Genomic DNA, 22,478 nt, shown 5'->3' with positions numbered 1-22,478 from the left:
GGCTGTAGAGCCAGAATGTTCCGCAGGGAGCTAGTAGGAAGACCCCACGTGAGCCCTGGGAGGCCCGGGGGCGAAGGCGGGGACTGGGGGGCGTAGTGTCTGGTGGCAAAGCCTCAACGGGGGCGGGGCCAGCCCGCGGGGCCCGACGTGGCGCGGCGGCTGCGCGGTTCGCCTCCATCCTGCAAACCGTCTCCCACCGGGTTCCCGACCCCGGCCCTATGCGCCTCCGGCTGCCTCCGCCGCTGTTGCTGCTGTTGCTCGCGGCGCTCGCGGTCTCCGCCACCACCACCTTCCAGCCCGACTGGAACCGTCTGCGCCGTCTGGCCCGGGCCCGTGTAGAGGTGAGCGCGCCAGTCCTCAGCGCCGGGACCACCGCCCCGAACCCTGCGGCCCCTTAGCCCTGGGACTGCCGCACGCCCCGGCCCCACGACCACTCCGACCCCCGACCCTCTCCGCCACCTGGACCATCCCTCCCTCTCCCCAGCCCCAAGACGCCCCGGCACCCACGTTGGAAGCCCAACACACCAGACTTTGCGGCCTGGAACTCCGAACCCCTCTCCAGCCCCCCCTCCGGCCGGACAGCCAGCTCCAAGACACATTGGCTCTGCCCCTCGACTCTTCTCCCGGCCTATGATTTCCCCAAAACTGCCCTCTGGAGCCCAGCTCCCCATCCCCCATCACTTTTTCCTGGAATTCCTCCCCCACTACAGTTCCAGGACTTGGGACTCTGGAGGGTCTCTCTCTCCTGGCAGGGAGGAGGGAAGACCCTCTGGGCGCCTACCTTCCTCCAAGCCGGAGCCAGAAGGGGGCTGGGAACCTCATTGCCTGCACTTACTCCGCAGCAACTGCCACCCTCCCCGGCCGAGAAGTCCCCCGCCTGGGTTTCTGTCTTTCTGTGTGACTCGAACCATCACAGCCCCTCTCTGGGCCTTAGTTTTCTGTCTAACAAAAGGGAGGAGGACGTGGGGGAACGGGAATGGGTGGGCCCGAGGGTCTGGATTCCTGTTGGGAGGTGGCCCCTGCAGGAAGTACAGGGAGGGGCCCTCCCATCCCCCCTGTGGGGGAAGGAACCAGATGGTCAGTAGGGCTGGCCACAAGTGGCAGGGAGGGCCAGCTCTGCGTGCGATGTGGTAGGGACCAGATGGCAGGGGTCGCTAATGGAGGCTCCCAGGGCAGTTTTGAGTTGTTTCCTTCTAGTCTGTCTCCACCCTGGGCCAAAGGCCAGGCCCAGATCTCTACCGACTGAGAGACGCAGGGTGATGTTTCTCCTGGGCACTGAGAAGACTTTAGTGAGTGAACAGTCAGTAGGCAGTATAGCAAGAGCCTGAGGCTGCAAGGGCCCCCCCCCCCCCCCCCCGCTGGTCTCTGGACTTGGTCCCTTTTTTTTCCAGAATGGCCCTAGGCTTCAGTTTCCCCATCTGCAGCACAATGCCCTACATACCCACAAGGGGTCTCCGTCTCCTTCACACCCTGGGAATGGCCGCTCCAGGGGTAACCCACAGTCTGGTCCAACTTGGGGATGAGGGTGAAATGGCAATGAGGGTGCGGTTGGAGCAAATCTGGGGGGCTCCTGACCTATTCCATTTTGTCCCCTTCCAGACCTGTGGGGGATGACAGCTGAACCGGCTGAAGGAGGTGAGTTTGAAGGAAGGTATTTCCCAGCTGTCCCCCCTGAACCTCTTGGGGAGTGGGCAACACGGTTCCAATGATTGGGTGGGGAGGACCACCGGGCTGGGAGTCAGCCTGCTCCTGTGCGGGCTGTGTGGCCTCACTGGGCTTCAGTTTCCCATCTGTACCTGGAGGTGGTTGATGTCATGTTCTCTGATGCTGTGGTTCTTCCCAGGTGAAGGCCTTCGTCACCCAGGATATCCCATTTTAGTATCCTTTCTCTCTTGTCCTGGGGAAGGGAGAAATGGGGAGGGGATCTGAGAGAATCTTCTCCTGCTTGATTTGAGAGGGATGGATGGCAGATGGTTTTCATCTGACACGTGGAATTGATTGGTAGTGACCAGAGGAATCTGAGGTGGCATCTGAATTGGGTGGGCAAGAGACTGATTAGTGATGTCTGTCATAGGCACTGGAATGGATAGGAGGGTCCTTTGCTTCTTTGAGCCCTAATTTCCTCATATAGTTGGAGATTCCTGCCCTACCCGGGCAAAGAGTAGGTGCTCAGCATGTGTGGCTGTAGTATTTACATCAGCAAAGCTCGAGGAGCTCCCACCTGCCTCTGCCTACTATTACCCTCCTTAACACTACCTCAAGCCACAACCTGGTGATGAAACACCTCCCGGGGGCCGACCCTGAACTCGTGCTGTTGGGTCAACGCTACGAGGAGCTGGAGGTGAGGCTCTGGGAGGCGGCGGGGGGTGGGGCCGAGAGGCGGGACCCGGCGCGCTGACCCCGCCTCCTCCGCTTTAGCGCATTCCTCTCAGCGACATGACCCGTGAGGAGATCAACGCGCTGGTGCAGGAGCTCGGCTTCTACCGCAAGGCGGCGCCCGACGCGCCCGTGCCCCCCGAGTACCTGCATGCGCCCGCTAGGCCAGCCGAGGGCGCCACGGACCGCGCCGACCTGTAGGTCCGGAGGCGCGGCGGAGCTGGGGCTAGCCTGCCCGAGCCCCGGGGGCAAAAATGAAGCGCTCAGCGTCCAGGGAGCATCTTCTTTGCTGAGGGCCGACGCCCTGTCCCTGGGCCGGCAGGGGTGGGGATGGGGGGATTCTTCCCTCTCAATTCCACTAAATTCCCTTCTGCCTAAACTAAGGCTCGACTCCTTCCTTGCTGCGGGCGGGGGGACGCGAGGTCCATATAGGAGCTCCCCATGCCCCTGGGATACCCTGCACCCCCGTTAGGGCTTGGGCCCCTGGAGTGGTATATGGGCATACCTTGCCGAGTCGCCCTCTATTCAACTCCCCCCCCCCCCAAAGAGAGGCAGAGAAGATTCAGGGTCGTTGTAAACCAATAATTTATCAAAATGCTGCGTGTGTTTGGGGCGGTGGGTGTCGCGACAGAGGGGTCAGCAGTGGGCAGGCACGCTGGGCTGAGGTTGTGCCCGCAGGGTGGGGGCGGCTGTGGGCCGCTGGCGGGAGGCTAGACGTTCTTGCCGCGCAGGCGCAGCTCGTGGCGCCGCAGGTGGTTATAGAGCGACTGTACGTAGGTGAAGACGCACTTGGGGTCGGGTTTCTTGCCCATGATCATCATGTCCTCCACCTCCACTAGGGGCACGCAGTCCACCAGCATCCTGCAGGGAGGGGGCGTGGGGGTGGTGGTCACTGCCGGCCCCGTCACTCGCAGTGCTCTTCTGCCCTGAGGTTCTTTCATTGCCCTTGCCTGCTGGTCTTCCATAAACTCCGGACTCCATTGATGGAATGGTGGTAAAGCCTTCCCAGAAGGCAGGAAGTCCCAGGCCTCACCCACCCAAGCCTGGAGGCACCCCCTATAGGGGGCAAGACCAGGTGGGTAGAGGCAGAAATTGGGGGTGAGTAGACCCAGGCAGGGCTCGGTCTGGTCGGCAAGTTCTCTCAGCCGCAGGGGAGGTCCAGGCTCCAAACCCCACCTCCCTCCTCTCTCCAGCGCCCTCTCCCTGGCACACTCCAGCCTGCACAGGCCTCTCATCGAGGCCACGGCACCCAGGAGAGGCCTCACAACTGGCAAATCTTTCTCTGGGGCCAGGACAGCGCCCCCAAAGATTATCAGCCAGCTACGTGGCCTGGTCCCTCCTTTGGAGAGACCGAGGAATCCCTGTCCCTGCCCCTGGAATTTCCAGCTGCATGAGATGGAGGCTAGGGAGTGTGTGTGATAATCCTTATCACCACCCTGGGGCAGAGCAGGGGAGGTAGATGAGGATCCCAACCAATACAGAGCAGACCATCTACACCATGCTCAGGGGTGAGCCACCCTTCTGTCCATTCTCCAGTGATACCTGAACTTTGCAGATTGAGAGACTGAGTCACAGAGCAGAGGTATCTTTTGCTTCCAACCCCACAGCTCAGTAGGTGCAGGGCTGGGTCGAATGAGACCTGATCCTGGAGCCCCATCTTCCCTGCTGCAGGGGCCCTCACCCCAGTCTGTGGGGAGTGGATTGCACCTGCTAAGAACTGACAGCTCCAGAGCTCTGATGCTGGAGTTTTATTCCTGGCTCCGTTTCCCCTCCCCTTTGAGAGCAAGACCTCATCTGCCTTTCTGCCTTGCTCCCTGCTGCATCTGCCACGCCTGGGAAATAGTAAGCACTTAGTCAGTCAATGTGGTTGAATGAGTTTCCTGCAGCAGGGAAGGCTTAAGGGCAGGAGTTGCCCCTGTCTCCAAGACAGCCCTGGGCCCTGGGCCACCTCCCATCCGGTACTGTGGTAGGGCTAGGGCCTACCCCCAGCTCACCTGGACTCTTCCAGGGAATAATTCTGGGAGGCAGGGGACCTCTGTTCCAGTCCAGACTCTCCCTCTGACCAGCTGTGAATGCTAGGTAAGGCCCTGTTCTGTAACTCAGTTTCCCCGTCTTTATAACAGTATAGTTGTTTCCTGCCTCCCTTGAGACCTTGGAAGCCCTTAGGGCTGAGTGAGGGGTTCATGGCTCTGCTGCTTATGTGCTGAGTGCCCTTGGGGACATCACTGCCCCAGGCTAGGCCTGCTTCCCAGCAGTACCATAGTTGAGAGACAGCCTCTCTTCCAAGCTCTCTCCAGCTGTGGCTATCTCCACCGGGATCCCAGCTCCCCTCCCCCAATCTAGAGCTCCCTCCCACCCTGGTGCCTTCCCTGGAGACCTTATAAAGCCATTGTTTACACTGGGGCTCACAGCTCAGGGCTCAAGCTGCCCCAGCGACAGGCCAAACAACTCAAGCAATAGCACAGCTGAGTCACACTTTCCAACTGGATCAGGGCCGGGCCGGGCCCCTCTCTCCAGGCCGTCCTGCTGGGCAGCAGCTCCAAAGCCCATATATGACCTGGACATAGCACCAAGCCCATCCTCCCCTCACCTGCACTGCTCCCCTCAGTATATGTGTGCACATGTGGACTGCCCCCACAATGGCTCCAGGCCCCGAGGGGCATCTGAGTGTATCCCTAGCTCTCTGACTCATGTTGCCTTGAGCAATCCCCTTGCTCCCTCTAGGGTTTTAATTTTTTCTTCTCTCTACAAAATGAGTGGGAAAACAACAATGGGGCAAGGAAAAGAGCCACTGAGTGGGAAGTCTGGAGTCCCGGTTTCTGGCCCCAGCTCTGCCCTAAAATCTGTGAGCTCCTTGCCTGTAATGGAGCAGTTAGTTCAGGATCTAATTCTCTACTGTGGCCCTAAGGTGAGGGGACCAGAAAGAAAATGCCATAGCTGACTTGAGGACCAAGGACCCCCCAGCTAGAAATCTCTTGCTGAACCAGCCCTGTTTCTGAGCTCCCCTCGGGGTGTGACAAAGCTGACTCCCCAGTGCCCAAGTTGGAAGCCTGGGAGGCTTCGTTGACCCTCTTTCCTTCCCCGAACCCTGTCCCTTCTATTTCTTAAGCTGCTCCAATCATTCAGTCTACCTTCATCCAGGTCTCATCCAAGGATTGTTCTAGAACACCAACCTGACAGCATCCCTTCTATGTTTGGAAATCTTTTATGGTTCCTATTATCCTCAGGAGGAAGTCCAAACTCCTGACTGTGACCCGTTCTTCTCCTCTCACCCCTAGACTACACTTCCCTTCCTGGGTGTGCCATGCTCTCATGTTCTGTCCCCCAGCCCTCTGCCTGAAACTCCCTCTATCCTTTACCCTGAACTTGCTCAGTTTCCAGCTCAGGGTGCACTTTTTTCAGATAGCGATCTGGACCTGTAGGCCAAGACAAGTGCCTCTCCTGGGCTCCTACAGCCTCCTAGGCTTTTCCATCATAGTCTTGCTCACCTGGCTCATCACTTACTCTTTAGGGGAATAGTCTCACCTGCCAGGCCCTGAGCTACCGGAAGACAGGGTCCCCCTGATCCCCCCACCCACCTCTGGGACCCCTCTCTGAGCCCCCCCTAGCAGATTCTGGCATAACTGGGCAGGGGAGCGAGGCAGCGTTTCTCACCGTGGAGCCCCAAACAGGGGTTAGGACTTTTTGGTTTTTACCAGCCCCTTCTGGACCAGACAGCGGTAGAACTCCTGGATGTACGTGTACACGCACTTCCAGTCAGGCTCTCGAAGCCGCACCATGTCCTCTGTGTCCAGGAGCTGCGGGCAGTCCGCATGGGTCCTGGGGAGGGAGGGGGCCAGGAAGGGGCAGGGGCGGGGCCCAGGCAGGAGGAGGGGTAAGAGGCAGAGAAGAGAAAGGGGAGGAGAACAGAGACACACACACATACACATACACACACAGAGACATGGATTCAGTTACGTTCTCAGTGCTGCAGTCGGCCAGCCCCCCCCGCATGCCCCCTCCCCATCGTGGACGTGCCGCTCACTACACGTCACTAATGGTGTGCGATGCAGACGGGTGGGGACCAGACCAGTCACAGGTGCAGAGAACTCTTGGGGCAAGCAGGAACATGGGGTAGGGGAGGGGCGATGGCATTGGCGCCAGGTTGGAGAGGAGGGCTGTGCCCCTGGGAGGGGGGGTGAGGGAGGCGTGAGAGGAGGTGGGGGGAAGAGAAAGAGGAAGAAATCTGGGGGAAACCAGAAAGAGAAGGGGAGAGAAGGAAAGACAAATGGAGGAGGGTGTGGAGGGTGAGGTGAGCAGATGGGGCACCGATTCCAAAGTGGAGGGCTTTTGGATGTCCTATATAAGCCTCTGGCAGCACGTATATAGGCTGGGCGGGCACGGTGCCCGGGCCAGGAGCCTCTTTTTGGAATCTCCAGCCAGGATCCCGTGGGAGCAGGAAGCTCTGGTGACAGCAGGAGGAGAACAGGACAGAGAAAGGGAGAAGAGAGAGGGAAAGGGGGCAGAGGAAGGAAGGATTGGACAGGGCCACCTGGTGGGCCTTGGCCCGGGCTGGTAGGCGGGCCTTTGGCTCCTTCGTTCCGGCGGGCACCTGGCACCCTCAGCAGCAGGCGGGCAGGGCGGAGGAGGATGGGGGCTCACTGGGGAAGGGGTTCTCAGCTGCTGTCTGACAGTGCGGCTGGCTGGCTCCAGGGGCTTCAGGGTGGCTGGGCCTGGCCCAGATGCCCAGCTCTAGATGCCTGATTGACACCAGCAAGGCTGGGACCCACACTTACTCAGCAGATGAGAAGGCCACCTCAAAGTTCTGGCGTCGGTTCTGCGGGCTGAGCTGCCCGTAGTCAAAGGCCTCAGGGAAGAAGTTGTGCACTAGGGCACAGAAGGCCATCCCATCGCTCCAGCTTGAAGAGAAGTTCTGGATGTCCACATGCTAAGGGCGTGGGAGGGCTGGTCACGGCCCTGGGGCCAACTCCTCAGCGCCCCCTGCCCCCTGGCATTTTGGCATTCCAGACCTAGGGCAACTTGGCTCAGAGAGGCCTGCGGCTTGCCCATCTGGAACTTGGTCTGTCAACTCCCAGTCTGTTTGCTACTTGGGGACAGAGTAACTGAGAGGCCCAGCACCACCCAGCTAAGGCAATGGTCTTGCCCCCTATCACTCTTTCTCTCACTTAAAGGAACTTACCCAGCCCTCCCACAGAGCAATGAGGAGGGGACTCAAGGGTGGAGTCTGGCCCTGAGCTGTGCCCAAGACCCAAGTTTGGCACTGCTACTTATTCACTTATTCTGGGATCTGGGGCATGCCATGTGTCCTCTCTGAGCCTTAGTTTCCTCATGCCAAAAGAGAGCTTCCCATCTTCCCTGCCACATGGTGGCTGTGACGGTACACAGAGAAGTGAGGAGTTTTGCCAAGAGCAAGGTGCCAGCTGGGGGCTGGAGGGTTGCTGGGTGACCTGGCGTCCCGGGCTCACCTCGTAGCCACGCGTCTTGGCTCGACACCAGTCCAGCAACATCTGCTTGATGCTGTTGGCGTTGGGGACCCCGAAGCCGGTGGGGCGCTGCACGGCTATGCGGGGACCGCCAGGGCTGCTGCAGGGGCGGTTCCGGGAGCCGGGTCACTAGAGTCCAGGGGGCGCCGCCTCGGTGCGCCCATCCTGCCATCCCCAGGCCCTGCCTTCCATGACCTCAGGCCCCTCCCATCACAGCTCGAGCACCACTCTCCCCATCCTTAGCCCCGTTCCTCGCTGCCCAGATGCCCATCACTGCCCCGATGCCCATCACTGCCCCGCCCCCACCCGCTGCCCTGCCCCAGGGGCCGTGCTCACCCTGCGGCCCCCTCCTTCTCCAGCTTCTCGATCATGGCCTTGCGCGCCTGGGAGGCTGACGTTTTGGGCAGGCTTTGCGCCTTCATCAGCTCCTTTTTCTTCTCTGCCTGGCGTTTTTCCAGCGCTGCCACGCAGCCACGCCTGGCCTCGTCCTCTCGGTCGAAGATGCTAGAGGGTGAGGGGTGACGGTTAGGCAGGTGGAGAAGGGCTGCTCCAAAGCCTCAGCCCTCATTCGCTGAGGAGAGGAGTCCTATTGCACACCAGGCCCCCCAACCCTGCGGCATTTCCACGACGAGCAACCCTGGCCAGTGAGGGAGGTGGCTTCATCACACCCATTTTACACAGGAGTACACTGAAGCTCAGACGAAACGAAGACAGAAGCCTAGTCTTTACATCAGGCTTGAGTTGCCCAGTGGCACTGCTACTTCCTGATGTCTGCAGACCACATCCCAGGTTACAGAGCACCTTTACACCTTAGCTCTGTGAGGGGGCTAACAGAAACAGGATCCCAAGGAGTTCTCTGAGAAGGTTCATTGTATCGTCGAGCTCCAGGTGAGTTCAGATTCTGAGTACTATCAACTAATATCAGTAACGACCAGCGTAATAATAGTAATGTTGTTGTTGTTACTGCCCTGGAATCGATCCTAACTCATACCGACCCAATGTGACAGAGGAGAACTACTCCATAGGGTTGTCTAGGCTGTAATCTTTATGGGAGCAGATTGCCATGTCTTTCTCCTCTGGTTGGAACCACCAGCCTTTCAGATAGCAGCTGAGTGCTTAACCATTATACTACAGGAATATAATAGCTCACATCTAGGTGTCATTTTAAACATCACAAGAGGAGGGAGGGACACTTACCATTTCTATTAAGGATGAGGAAACTGAGACCTCTGATAGTAACTTGCCTAAGATTTCAGAGGACATGAGGTACAAAGGTTGGACTTGAACTCAAGTCTCTCTGAGTCCCTGGACCCCTCTGGTTGCTAGCCTGAATTCTGATCCTGTCCCTACTTTCTGCCAGCCCTGACATCCTTTGTAACATGCGGTGCACCCCTCACTCATGGGGCTAAGATGTAAAGGTGCTCTTTGACCTGGGACGTGGTTTGCAGACATCAGAAAGTCTACCACCTGTCTAGGGTCTTAAAAGCTAGCAAGCGGCCAACTAAGATGCATCAATTGGTCCCAACCACCTGGAGTACAGGAGAATGAAGAACACCAAAGACACAAGGAAAGTATTAGTCCAAGAGACAGAAACGGCCACATAAACCAGAGACTTCATCAGCCTGAGACCAGAAGAACTAGATGGTGCCCGGCTACCACCAGTGACCGCCCTGACTGGGAACACAATAGAGAGTCGTTGATGGAGCAGGAGAAAGGTGGGGTGCAGAACTCAAATTCTAGTAAAAAGACCAGACTTCATGGTCTGACTGAGACTGGAGGAACTGCAGAAAGCATGGCCCCTGGACTCTCTGTCAACCCAGAACAAAAAAAATTCCCGAGGCCAACTCTTCAGACAAAGATTAGACTGGACTGTGGGACATTAAGTGATACTCATGAAGAGCGTGCTTCTTAGCTCAAGTAAATATATGAGACTAAATGGACAGCTTCTGTCCAGAGGTGAGATGAGAAGGCAGAGAGGGTTAGGAGCTGGTTGAATGGACATGGGAAATCAGAGGTGGAAAGGAGGAGTATGCTGCCACATTACAGGGAGAGCAATTAGGGTCACATAACAATGTATGTAGAAATTTCTGTATGAGAGACTAACTTGAAATGTAAACTTTCACTTAAACTACAACAATAAACAAACAAACCAAAAAAAGATAGAAACAAAAGGAAGTCTGTGCCACCAAGCAGCTCAGTGTGGTGAGTGGGCCTCTGTAACGGTTCAGTGCTATTGCTCCCACTCAGAGACCCTGAGCAAGTCTCTGGCCTCTCTGAGCTTCCCCCTCCCCCATGGGATGGGTGAGATCACAAAGGCAGCAGGAGTGGTCTGACTGGTTGGGTGCCTGTCACCTCCCAACACCTCAGTCTACCCCTTTGTGGAATGGGTGCACAGTGAGGTCCCCTGTGGCACTGACTCCTCTGTGGTCACGGGGAGGAGGTGCCTGTGCTCACCTGCCCATCTTCTTGGATGAGGAAGAAGAGGAGGAGAAGGTCTTGGTTTGCACCATGGTGCTGCCACTGCCATCTGCAGAGAAGGGGCAAGGGAGCAGGGTAAGGGCCCAGGCTGGGCATCAGGAGACAGGTTGGGGTGCTGTAGAGGGGTGGGTAGTCGTAGCCACAGGTGGAGAAGAGAAAGTGATGGCCGGAGAGAGACAGACAAGTGGAGAAGAGAAGGTGACGGCCGGAGAGAGACAGGCAGATGAGGGCTCAGAGAGAGCTTGAGAAGAGTCTGAGGTGGCGAGCAGGCAGGCAGGCACAGGGTGACGCCAGGCGGCCTTACTCTCCGAGCGCCTCACGAAACTTGACTCCACTGTGGTGGTGCGGGCCATCCGGCTACCATCATCTGGAGGGGGAGAAGGTGAGAGGGAGGGTAGGTGGGAGGACATATTCCTACCCTGAGCCCTGAGCCCTGAGCCCAGACTCTCGTGCCCCGCTTGGGCTCTTACTCGAGTGAATGAGCCGCTCAGTCTTGGTGACCGTGCTGACGGCTGAGCCATCGGCTGCCCGCTGACTCTGCTGTGTGGTGGTCTTGGTGGCTGTGTTGCCACGGCTCTCCCCTGGCCGGGCCCGTGCCTCCCGTAGCCGCCGTTCCCGCTCCTTGTCCCGCTGGTCTGGGCAGGGATGCCCCATGCATGTCCGGAAGCACCGCCCAATGCCACACAGCACACACACAGAGGCATATGGGGCACACAGATGGAGTGAAGGGCAGCTTGTTAGAAACACTAAAGACATAGGGGATAAGGGCCCTTCTAGGATCAGCTGGGGGTGAGGGGACAGCCATAACTTGGCAGAGAATGGGGCAGTGATGATGGACTCAGGCAGAAAAAAGTAGCTGAACTCAAAAGAGTAGTATTTGGATCCAAGATGGGAGTTCTTGTGGGAATGAGTAGCTGTGCCAGGAGGGAGTATCTAGATCTAGGGAGGGAGTAGCTGAGTCCAAAGAAGGAGAAGCTGGGTGAGCGCAGTAGCTGAGTGGGCCATCAAATGGGCCCTAGGGGGAGAAGAGCAGCTGAAGGAAGGAATATCTAGATTCAGGGAGGGAGGGAAGTAGTAATTGAAAGTGCCTGAGAAGCAATTAGACCCAGGGTGAAAATAGTTGGGAGAGAAGCTGGCGAAGGGAGTAACTGGGCCTAAAGAAAAAGTAGTAGGGTAGGAATAGAGGCTGGGGTGGCCATCAGTAGGCTCTGGAGGAAGCAGCTGGATTCAGAGAATTGAATCCAGAGTTGAGAATTGAGAGTATCTGGAGAAGCAAATAAATATAGAATCTGAAAGAAAGAATAGCTGGGTCCAGGGAGGAAGTTTCTCGGGGAGGAAGTAGCTGGGTCCATGGAAGAAGAAACTGGGTAGAGGCAGAGGCTAAGGTGGCCATCAATGGACCTCAGGTATCTGGACTCAGGAAAGAAGTAGTTGAGAGTACTTGGAGAAAAAATTGGATCCAAGGAGAGAGTAGCTGGAGGAGGGACTAACTGGGTCTAGGAAGGAGAAGAGAAGTTGGTTAGAGGCAGTAACTGCGGTGGTCATCAGTGGACCCAGAGGGAGAGACAGCTAGGGAAGGGAGCAGCTGGATCCAGGGAGGAGTAGCTATGTACAGGGGGTGTCTGGGTCCATCAAGAAAGTAGCTAGGCAAGGTAATAGCAGGGTCTAGAGAAGGAGAAGCTAGGTAGGGCAGTCACTGAGCTGGAGTGGCCACGGGGGAGGGGAGCAGCTGAGGAATGAAGCAGCTGGTTCTAGGGTGGGGCAGCTGGTACTCTACCTCTCTTCCTTTGTCGGAGCTCGCGTAGTGCAGCCCGGATGAGCCTCCGTTCCTCAAAGTCTGTGGTCTGATCCAGCTGCAGACAGAGCTCTTGTCATTGCTCACCTAGTGGCCTGCTGATTCCTGCCCCCTGCCAACCCTCAGCCCACCAGGTCTGGCCATACCATCTTATCCAGGACACCCTCGTCGTCAATGGCCATCAGTTCCTCAGGACTCAGTGGGCTTCGCTGCTCTGGAGCTTTGTCCACCCGGGCCTGCTCAGCGCCATTGGCTGCTTCCACTGCTGCAGAGGGGGGCTGTGCTGGCTCTGGCTCCATCTGTGGGGTGGGGGGAGGGCGTGGGCTTGAAGCAGAGGTGTGGGTGAATCTAACTGTGTCCCCAGTGGACAGGTGACCAGGCCCTGGGGCTACTGGCAAAGCCTTGGAAATAAACACTTGCCTACCAGCCTGCCTGCTCAGGGATGGCCATGTTGGTGTCAAGGAAGAGGCACTGACAGCGTTGTTGTAGGGTTTTCCTTGTACCCAGAATCATATTAATACAATTAACAACAGTAATTATGATTATGACCATTCAGTAAGGAGCACTGATGGCACAGTGGTTAAGCGCTTGGCTGCTAACTGAAAGGTTGGTGGTTCAAACCCACCAGTTACTCTGTGGGAGAAAGATATAAAAATTACAGCCTTGGAAATCCTATGGGGCAGTTCTATCCTGACCTATAGGGTCGCTATGAGTTGGAATTGACTCAATGGCTCACAACAACAACCATTCAGTAGTAAGCATTGTATAAGCATTAGGGATTTTACTGTCCCTATTTAACAGAATATTGAATATACCATGGACTGGCAAAAAAAACAAACAAATTTGTCTTGGAAGAGGTACAGCTAGAGTGCTCCTTAGAGGCAAGGAAGGCAAGACTGCGTCTCACATCCTTTGGACATGTTATTAGGAGGGATCATTCCTTGGAGAAGGACATCACGCTTGGTAGAGGGTCAGCGAAAAAGAGGAAGACCCTCAATGAGACGGACTGACACAGTGGCTGCAACAACGGGCTCAAGCATAACAATGACTGTGAGAATGGCACAGGACCAGGCAGTGTTTCGTTCTGTTGTACATAGGGTTGCTATGAGTCGGAACCGACTCAATGGCACCTAACAACAACACAAACATTTCAAAGAAGTGCGAGGCAGCCTGAGGTCTGAGCTGACGGTGGCCTAACTCCTGAGCCAAAGTTCTTTCTGTTGTTTCACTCCCAGGCAGGCTCTGTTCTGTCTTGCCAGTTTCTGAGCCTGGGTTCTCATGTGCCAGTGCCCAGGCAGCACATGCCCCCACTGCCACCTCCAAGGGGGTTGGACCAGGGCCTGTAGGCTCCTGACCAGGTGTCTGGCTGGGGCTGCCCCAGAGCCAAGTGCGTTCTGAAGCTCCCCCTACATCCACCCTAGCAGGGAACCACCTTCTAAGGGACCTTCAGCTCCAGCCTAGCCCCTGACCCCACCCAGGGCATGCCCCAGCCCCTTGTAGACAAGCCCCTGGCCCAATTCTCACAGCCCCTCCCCTCCTGGCAGGGCCTCTTCAGTAAGGAGATGGCAGCTGTCTGGGAGGCTCAGCCTGGTTGAGGCAGGGGTGGGGCTGGGGGCTGGGCCATGGCCAGGGGCTGCCAGGGCAGCTGCCACGCGTGCCTGAGGGCCAGGATCTCGCCCAAGTCTTGGAGCACTGGTGCCCCAGTCCCCTGTACAGATAAGAAACTGAGGCTCAGAGAAGGTGGTTATCACACCTGAGGTCATTCAGCAGGGGCCGAACCTGGTCCCATACCACCCCTTCCCCAGTCTGGAGGGACTTACGACACTGCTGCTGTGGGCTGGGCCAGCGGAGGAGTGGCGGCGGCAGGAGCTGAAGGCAGGTGGGTGGGCCACGGGGGTCCCGGCATCCTCGGCCGCTTGGAAGAGGGCTTCAGGGTCAGCAGCCGCCAGGAGCAGCTCGCTGGGCTCCAGCTCAGGCTCGAGGTCAGGCACCAGTGGGACACCCAGCCGCAGGCTCAGCACCTCCACCTGCCTGACCAGCGCATCCAGCCGCCGGCCCAGTGCTGCTGTCTCCGCTCGCAGGTCTTCAGCTGCCCGGGCGACCGGTTCCACAGCTATGGCAGCTGCCTCAGCTGCCTGGGTCACTGCCGCCCGGCCTGCCTCAGCCACCGCCCGCAGCTCCTCTAATGCCTGGCCCAACCGGTCCTGGAGGGCTGCAGCCAGCTCAGGACCAGGCCCTGGTACCCCTGGCATGGTGTTGGTGGGGGTTGAATGGGGGGTGATGGTGGGGATAGTGGCAGGGGCTGCTGCCTCTGGCTGGTAGTATTGGGAGTCTTTGCAGCTGGCCGGAGGGCGAAGGCAAGGGCAGCTGGGCCTGCCCCGCCCCTGCCAGCCTCCCAGTCAGCCACCCGCCAGCCAGCTGGGGTTTCAGCCCAAATAGAAACCTATTCTGGGCTCCCCTGTGGAGGGGCAGTGGGGGAGGGGTGGCTAGCCCAAGCGGCTGGCGGACGGCCAGGCCTGGCCCTGCAGAGATCATAGACCTGTGGCACAGCAAGGCTTCACGAAAGATGACCAAGGCCAGGGCTCCATGCCCCACAGGTGGGGAAACTGAGGCAGGGAGCAGGACAAAGCCTGCCTGAGCCACCATGTGCATTAGCTGTGAGGACCCAGTCTGCTAGACTTCAGAGTCTGCGCTCCTTTGCCTCACGCCCTGCTGCTTTAGAAAGCATTATGACTGTGTGGGGGACACAGAGGCGGACCTTACAGCAGTCTGCTGTAACAACTGTCTTGTCCCTGAGATCAGTGTCCTCTGGCCTGCCTGTGGTGCTCACATCCAACCACAGACTTTGAGCAAGAGCCTTATGGGCATGTCTTCTGCTCCCCCTTGGCTCTCAGAGGGGGAAACTGAGGTGAGTTGGTGGTGTCAGACCCAGGGCTCACTGTGACACCTCCCATCCACCCCTAGGGCCTCAGTCATCCCCTCTCCACACTCTTGGCAGAGGGCGGTTTGATCCTGCTTTCTGGAGGAGAGGGTGCCTTCTTGCTCCCACTCTCTGTTACCAGTGAGAAAGCCCAAAGCTCTAGCCATTCCACTGTAGCCAAAGTCCCCTTCAGTCCCCGGTGCAGCATAAAGGGTATTACCTGGACAGCTGGGTGGCTGCTGGGAATCTCTTCCCCAGCTGAGCTCCCAGCTAGCTGATCCTGGGCTCAGGAATGAATAATGGAAGGGTGCCTCATATTCAGTTCCCGTGGCACCTGCTAGGCTGCTGCCTTACCTGACCGGCACCCTGCTGCCTGTCTGTCCCCCATCAATCCTTCTGCCCAACTACTACAGGGATGTTGACGCAGATGCTAATTGCTAATCTCCCATCTCCTGAAGGGCCAGGCTGATCTTGGATGAGCAGATGAGCGACTCTGAGCCTCGGGGCTGATGTCTAATGTGCGGCAGAAGCAGGGGCCATGGGGCAGCCACAGGAAGAGGGGGCAAGTCCCTACTGCTCTCTCTGAGCCTCAGTTTTCCTATCTGTTAGGTAGGACCAGAGACCAGCATGTGGGAAGCTTAAGACCATCACAGAGTGAACTTCTGACATGCCTAGCAGCTGATATACTAGTGTCTGTCCTTAGCTCTGCCATCAACTGGCTGTGGACCATGGGCAACCAGTTTCCCTCTCTGGGCCTCAGTTTCCCTGTCTGTGCACTATAGGAAAAGGGAAGCAGGGGAACCTTGCCAACTCTACATCCCTGAGCAGTCTGTGTGAGGTTGATGGATGGTGAGACTGGTAGGGTGAGGGGGGACTCACCTTAATGCTGCAACCTCCCCTGCTACCAGGAGAGGCATGGCTGAAGCTAGTGACATGAGTGACGCTGCCCAGCCGGGCCGGTGTCCCAGGGCTGCTGACATGGGTAACGGTGCTCGTGCCTCCACTGCTGGTGCTGAGGAGGGTTGGGGGTGCCCGCAGCCCCAGCGATACTTCTAGGGGAGAGAAGGGCTCTTGTCAGGATCAGGCAGGGTGAGGGCAGGGCCAGCCCATGTTGATGGCGCCCTCACCCCCAGTGCACCCTTTGGAGATACCGTGAGCCCCAGCTGCAGCCCCTGTCCTCTGTTCAGAGTGAGGTGGCTGCAGGTGCTCTTTCCAGCAGGGGGAGGCAGTGGGGAGGCCTACCTGCCCTCTGGCTGCTAGTGGGTAGCAGCACACGGCCTGTGGAGGCCTGGCCACGGCCATCCTTGATCTCGATGGTGAACGTGGTCTTCATGCTGCCCCTTGGCTCAGCAGTGCTGGCGGCCACGGGCAGCAGGGCGCTGGGCTCCTCTGAGCGGGCAGTGGGCCCCCCTGCTCTGTTTTCAAGGGGCCTGGCAGCCAAGCCCCGCCCCCCAGGGCCCTCCTCACGGGGGCAGCTCCGAAGCTGGGCCAGGGGCCGGGCTGTTCCTGGCTGCTCCTTGATGAGGCGGGAGGAGGTGTGACTGGGGCCCCTCGAGGAGGAGCTGCTGGAGGAGGAGGCAGGGGTGGTGCTGATGAGGGAGGGGCCCTGGATCCTTGCGGGGCTCAGGGTGCTGAGAGCGGCCCGCAGTGGGCCGTCCTGGAGCCCAACAGCCATGGGAGAATCAGATGTGAACTTGCGGACGCGGTCCCGCACGGAGCCAGCCCGCTGGAATGGGGAAGGTCCACTGGCTAGGGGGGTGGGCTCTAGAAGGGACAAGAGGGCTGTCAGTGGTTGGGTGGGTCAGGGACTGCCCAGGACCTGGGGGAGGGGAGTGGGAACAGGCAGTACCTCGGTTCTGGGCTGTCTGGGCTGGCTGCCGGGGGCTGAGCACTGACAGGGAGCGTTGGCAGGGACGGGGTCTGGCCAGGTCTGGCAGGATGGGGAGGGGGTGGTAGCCACGACGTGGGGGTGGGTGGGAAGAAAAAGTAGAGTAGAAGGGAGGGCTCACCTGGGAGGACGCATGTCCCCACCCCCACCTCCCTAGCCTCTTAACCCCTTCCTACATCCCCTCAACCCCTCTGACCTCCCCAACCCCTCTTGCACCCCTCACACTCCCTAGCCTCTACACCCAGCTGCATCTCTTACAGGTACCCCCCCCTCCCCGCTACTGACCCCAGGATGACTTGGACACTCTCTAGGGCCAGGGCGAGATTTGGCCTGGAGGAGGATGCCCAGATCCTCCCTAGCGATGGTAATGTGGGACACCCCCCTGGCCAGTGCTGCCCACAGCTCCAGGCAGGAGATGGGTGCACTCCCTTATTGGGGAGAAGAATGTGCCTGAGGCCCGTTGCCTTTCAAGGCTGTGGGGAGGCCTCTGGCCCTGGGTTAGGGGGCGGGCCTAGCTTGGGACACCTCGGGCAGTGGAGGGTGTGTCGGAGACTGCCTGGACCTGAGGAGGCTGGAGCTGCCCAGGCACAAGAGCCCATTCTCCAGGCAGGGACATGGAGGCCAGGGGAGGGAAGGCAGGTACCTGTAGCCACCCCTGGCAGGATGCTCACCTGCTCCCTTTGTGTCGGAGGCGCCTCTGGTGGGGCCCTGAGCAGCAGGGGGCTCTGTGGGGCCAGGCGGGAGCTGCATGGGAGACACAGCATAGGCAAAGCCTGACTCCTACACCAGGAAGCTCACCTGCCTGGCATCCCTGCTCCTCACTGAGACTCACCTTGTTGACTACGTGCCTCTCAGTGCTGGGCGGGGCTGGTGGCTCCTGGGGCTCAGGGCTGGTGTCCCCAGGAGGGCTAGGGGGCTCAGGGCTGCCGGGAGCCTCGGCAGCAGGGCACGGCACCTCAGCAGGCTCCGGTGGAGGCTCAGGGGAGGCAGTGGTGGGTGAGCTGGGTGTGCCCCCGGGAGGGGCCCGCAGCAGGAGTGTCACTGTGGTCACATCCCGGCTGGTCACATCAGGGGTTGGGGCTGGCTCTGGGGCCCCTGCCTGCTCCTGTTCCTCTCGCTCCAGCACCTGCGTGGAGTCCACAGGATGTGACTGGGACTCCCCAGGCCTCGAGTGCTACCCCCACCCTGAGGGCCAGGCCGGCAGGTGCACAGGGCAGGGCATGCAAAGCGGAGGGGCTGGGCACAGCTTCCTGCGGGCATACCTGCACAAGCATTGGCACTGGCATGCTATGGGCAGTCTTTGAGCTGCCCCACTTCCCAATTTCTTGGCACTGCCTAGCCAAGAGTGGCTCAGAGAGGACCTCATTCTCTGGGTGCCTGGGTTGGGAATGGCAGAAGACCTGCTGGGGGCTCCCAGCCTTAATAGATCTCTGGCACCGAGGCCTCTGACCCCTGGCCTCATCCTGGTCATTCGGGGTTGGAGAGGGGCCTTGCTAGGACCAGGGACCCAGCAGCCTCTGCTGGCCACGTAGGGAATTGCCTGGACCACTCAAGGCTCCGACTGGCTTCCAACCCCCTACAGAACAGAGACACCCCTTAGAGAACGGAGAGGACTCTGTGAACAGTGCTCCACAGGTCAGCTGGGGCCTGACACACAGACCCTGGTAAGCCAAGGTAAGGATGTGGGCTGTGTCTGGAGGGTGAAGGCAGCCTCCTAATGGGTTTAAGCAGGGGTGGTACCAGGGTCAGATTTGCATTTCAGGGAGATTGGCTGCTGAGCGGAGGTTGGATGGCAGGGGTGGGGGTGGGAGGAGAGGTGGGGGCAGGAGGAGAGGCAGGGGCAGGAAGAGAGGTAGGGGTGGGGAGGTCAGCAGGGCTGGCACGATCCTCCCAGGTGGGAGAAACGCCTTCATGTCAACAAAGGTGGTGATGGGGCACAGGACAGGAACTCAGGAGCAGTGTAGACAGGCTGGCTTGGAGGGGAAGGCCTAGGTAGAGACAGAAGGTCTGGAGCAGGGGAGGTGTGGCCAGAGGTTGCCTGGGAAAGCGGGCAGAGGCCTGAGATTGAGTCCCAGAGTCCCCCCAACCCAGGCTGAGGGCCCCTCTCAGTCAAATAGCACCCTAGGAAAGACAGACAGGTGCTCTGCTGCTGGCATCCGTGGGCACAGGACTCTGGGGCCACCATCCCACGCTGCCCGCGCCCCTTACCTCACGCTGTTCCAGCCTATGTGCTGGCCGCCCTTTGTTGTCCTCTCTTGAACCACCAATGGAACGCCCACTGCACAGCCTCCCGGCCAAGGTGGCGGCTGGAGGGAAGGAGCAAATGTCAGGTGAGTGGCTGGGAGCTGCTGTGGGTAGCAGGACAGGGAGCCAGGCCAGGACATGTACCCTCAATCTCCTGGGCCCGTACGCGGCGGATGGCTGCTCGGATCAGCTTGCGCTCCTCATACTCAGCGGCACCTCGCAGCTGTGGGTAAGAGGCAGGCCATGGGCATGGGGCTGGGGAGCCTAGGATCTTCACCGGCTCTGCCCCCCATCTCCTACCCAGGCCTGGGCCTCACCAGCGCGGTCAACTCCTCCACATCATTCATGGACTCCAGCTGCCCTGCCAGCCTCGCCAGGGCTGCCCGCTGCTCGGCCTCCTGCTGCTGTGAGCTGCAGAGACATCATGACTATGACCACCACTGTCATGGCTGGGTAATAGAGGCTGGAGGCAGAAGCTGGGGGCCAGGACAGGGTCCCCAGTCCCTTGGCAGAGGGGCGTATAGCTGTGCACTCCCTCTGGCTGCACACCTGCACATGCAGGCCCATGGCCCTGGGCACTAACACTACATGTTCAGAAATGCTGTCCGCCTGGGCATAGCCTGGTCCAGGCCCACACACATTCTCGTGTATTCCAAATGTGTACATGTACTGCTGTGTATACACACACACGGGCAGCAGACACACAGGCAGTGATGTGTGTTCCTGCCTGCCTGCACATGAGCCGAACCCTGACACACACACTGCCTCCCACCCATAGGTATGTCTAGCGCTCCACCACTCACTGCAGCCAGTTCTCCTTGTTGTCCTGCCGCTCGGCACGGAAGCGCTTGGATGCCAGGGCCTCCTCCTCGCGCTCCAGCTCCTGCCGCTGCAATTCCCGGATGGCAGAGCGGATGCACCGCCGCTCTGCCAGATCCACTGTGACCTCCAGCTGCAAGGCAGGCGGGGGCGAGGGGCAGGTCATTTTGGCTGCCAGGGGCGGAAGGCTGGCACCAGCTGCCCACGGCTTTGCCTGGGGCACAATGAGCGGTCTGTCTCCACTCCCTCTGCCCCAGGCCCTTCACGTGCCTGCCCGCCCACCCAGGGTCTTGAGGAGACTCAGTTCACTCTGCCAGACATTCCCAGAGAGCCCACAGTACACCTACTATGAGTGAGAACTCCTTCCTGCTCCTTTGGTCTCTCCAAGCCCTTCTCCATCAACCCCCCAACCCCTCACCCCCGAGAGCCAGGAGGAGGGAATTCTGTTTTAGGCAACAGGAGTCCACCCTGTGAGCAAGAGAGATGTCCATGGCCTAGTCCCAAAGCACCACCGCCCTGTTCATCTATATTGGGCAGATGGGGAAACTGAGGTAGGACAGGACCTAGCTGAGGGCTGGAGAAGCTTAGGAGTCCTGTTTCCTAGCCTGACTGGGGGCTTTTTTTTACTCCCTGCACTGGCCCAGACCTAGCCACCATCAAAGGGGATGGGACCCTGAACGAATGAGGCAGCTGGCACTACACCCAAGGCCCTGGAAAGGATGTCCATGGAGAACAGGCATTCTCATCAGTTTCTCAGCCCCTCTGTCCCTGGGAAGTTGAGGGTGGCTGGTCCAACAAAGTCTGGGAAGGGGCACTTTCAGCTAAATCCCATTGCCTCCTCCTACACTTCCACCTGGCAAAGCCACCCCCTAGGGAGCCTCTGTGGTTCAAGGGAGACAGGAATGGCCCAGGGACCCCCAGGAAGGTGGTGATAGAGACAAGCTTCCATTGTGGGTCTGACAACCAGATGGCCATTCAGTAGCCAGGGCCTAGGAGCCCTCTCCTGCCCAATGCCCTCCCTCCCCAGGGACATTCCTTCCTGCTCAGTAGGGGGGCTAGGGAGAGAAGAGGGGAGATGGATTTCAGCAGGAAGCTTGGGTTGGCCCAACCCAGTTGTGAGATGACTTGTCTCAGTCTGAAGAGAGTGGGAGAGTCCTAGGGGGACAGAGCCCTTCCTGGATCCCTTCTGGCTCTGTATTCCTGAGGAGTTATTACAGGGAAACCCCGAGGTTCAGGCCAGGAGGGCTGCTTGGGGGTGGAGCCAGAATCCACAGCTGGTTCCAGCCGCAGTCCAGTCCTGCCTGGGTGACATCCCTTAACCTCTCTGTGCCTCAATTTTCTCATTTGCCAGATGGGACAATGACCCCCATCTCAGGGCAGTAGGTGGGTGCAGGGGCAGTGACTCAGGGTCTCCTGTATAGCTGGGATGCAGTAAGCACCATCTCCCCACTTGGTTCCAGACAGTCAGGAGAAGAGAGAGTAACTAGGAAGGACAGAATGTCCAGAAGCGTCAGTACCATTTATTGAACTCCTAGGGTACCAGACCCTGTGCTGAGCCCTTCTGTCCTAACCTTACAAAATCCCTGGGGGGGGGGGGACTTTATTACTCCCATTTGACAGATGAGGAAGCTGAGGCTCAGGGAAGGGAAGTGATTTGCCTAGGGTCACATAGGTAGGAAACACTAGAGGCAGGGCTTGAACCCGGGGTTTCCAGTCGGCTCTGGGCTGAGGACAACTTTGCCACAACAGGAGCCTGTGTTGGGGGCCCCTCTAGTCTGCACTAGAGGTGCCTGGGGTCTACCAAAAAACCAAACCCATTGCTGTGGGGTCGATTCTGACTTATAGTGACCGTGTAGGACAGAGTAAAACTGCTCCATAGGATTTCCAAGGCTGTAAATCTTTACGGAAGCCGACTGCTACATCTTCTTCCTAAGGAGCAGCTAGTGGGTTTGAACCACCAGCCTTTTGGTTAGCAGCCAAATGCTTAACCACTGCACCACCAGTGTTCTGCCTATGGTCTAAGGGAGCTATTATAGCAGAGGCAGGAGGCTTGGGAGCATGAAATTGAGTCACTAGGAGGCTCATCTACCCCCCAGTCCTGGCCTTGCCTCAGGCCCAGAGACCCCTGAGGTACACTTGAGGTGACAGCTAATCTAGTCCCTCCTGGGCAGAGGGTAAACTGAGGGCCAGAAGTCCAATGACTAGCCTTTGCCTTCTGGGTCCTTTCCCAACACCCTAGCCCCCAGAGATGGGGTCTTTGCCTCTAAAATAAGGCCAATATGGAGGCTGGCCACCTCTACAACCCCTAGGAGCCTAAGTGCCCCCATTCAGAAATTTGGAGCCTGCATCTGATCCCCTAAGTGGGTGAGGCAGGGCTAGGGGGTCGGGGGACAATCTCTTTCCACTGATTCACCCTCTCATAAGACCTTCCCAGTGAGCCTGGAGGCAAAGGTCCACCCACAGTGTCCCCCCCCC

At 58.6% G+C, this 22,478-nt stretch overlaps 2 protein-coding genes across 4 annotated transcripts in view; one reads left to right on the top strand and one right to left on the bottom strand.

The window, feature by feature from the left end:
• The first annotated feature begins 218 nt into the window (after positions 1-218).
• On the top strand, positions 219-2,577 carry SELENOM (selenoprotein M). The gene is made up of 5 exons (XM_012556318.1): positions 219-341; positions 1,600-1,635; positions 1,844-1,878; positions 2,263-2,341; positions 2,419-2,577. The coding sequence occupies exons 1-5, from the start codon at positions 219-221 to the stop codon at positions 2,575-2,577; spliced, it is 432 nt and encodes a 143-aa protein (XP_012411772.1).
• Positions 2,578-2,944: 367 nt separating this feature from the next.
• Positions 2,945-22,478, bottom strand: part of SMTN (smoothelin) — a 24,353-nt gene continuing 4,819 nt past the window's right edge. Inside the window, exons 3-21 of one of the 3 annotated variants that reach the window (XM_004378952.1) lie at positions 19,988-20,136; positions 19,502-19,595; positions 19,329-19,407; positions 19,149-19,246; positions 17,773-18,066; positions 17,612-17,684; positions 16,902-16,982; positions 16,295-16,816; positions 15,932-16,104; positions 12,279-12,431; positions 12,115-12,190; positions 10,808-10,972; positions 10,642-10,704; positions 10,314-10,386; positions 8,196-8,363; positions 7,842-7,959; positions 7,152-7,303; positions 6,031-6,195; positions 2,945-3,237 (exon numbers count right to left, since the gene is read on the bottom strand). In XM_004378952.1, coding sequence (XP_004379009.1) covers positions 6,051-6,195; positions 7,152-7,303; positions 7,842-7,959; positions 8,196-8,363; positions 10,314-10,386; positions 10,642-10,704; positions 10,808-10,972; positions 12,115-12,190; positions 12,279-12,431; positions 15,932-16,104; positions 16,295-16,816; positions 16,902-16,982; positions 17,612-17,684; positions 17,773-18,066; positions 19,149-19,246; positions 19,329-19,407; positions 19,502-19,595; positions 19,988-20,136 — 2,676 coding nt within the window. In that variant the 3' untranslated portion in view covers positions 2,945-3,237; positions 6,031-6,050. The remainder of the gene's footprint in view (positions 3,238-6,030; positions 6,196-7,151; positions 7,304-7,841; positions 7,960-8,195; positions 8,364-10,313; positions 10,387-10,641; positions 10,705-10,807; positions 10,973-12,114; positions 12,191-12,278; positions 12,432-15,931; positions 16,105-16,294; positions 16,817-16,901; positions 16,983-17,611; positions 17,685-17,772; positions 18,067-19,148; positions 19,247-19,328; positions 19,408-19,501; positions 19,596-19,987; positions 20,137-22,478) is intronic. The other 2 variants (XM_004378950.1, XM_004378951.1) reach the window with 2 other exon arrangements.

Source organism: Trichechus manatus, unplaced genomic scaffold, assembly GCF_000243295.1.
Source record: "Trichechus manatus latirostris isolate Lorelei unplaced genomic scaffold, TriManLat1.0 scaffold00061, whole genome shotgun sequence".
Lineage (NCBI taxonomy): Eukaryota > Metazoa > Chordata > Mammalia > Sirenia > Trichechidae > Trichechus > Trichechus manatus.
The sequence above is the reverse complement of the archived record's forward strand: the minus strand, read 5'-3'. Positions and strand labels throughout refer to the sequence as shown.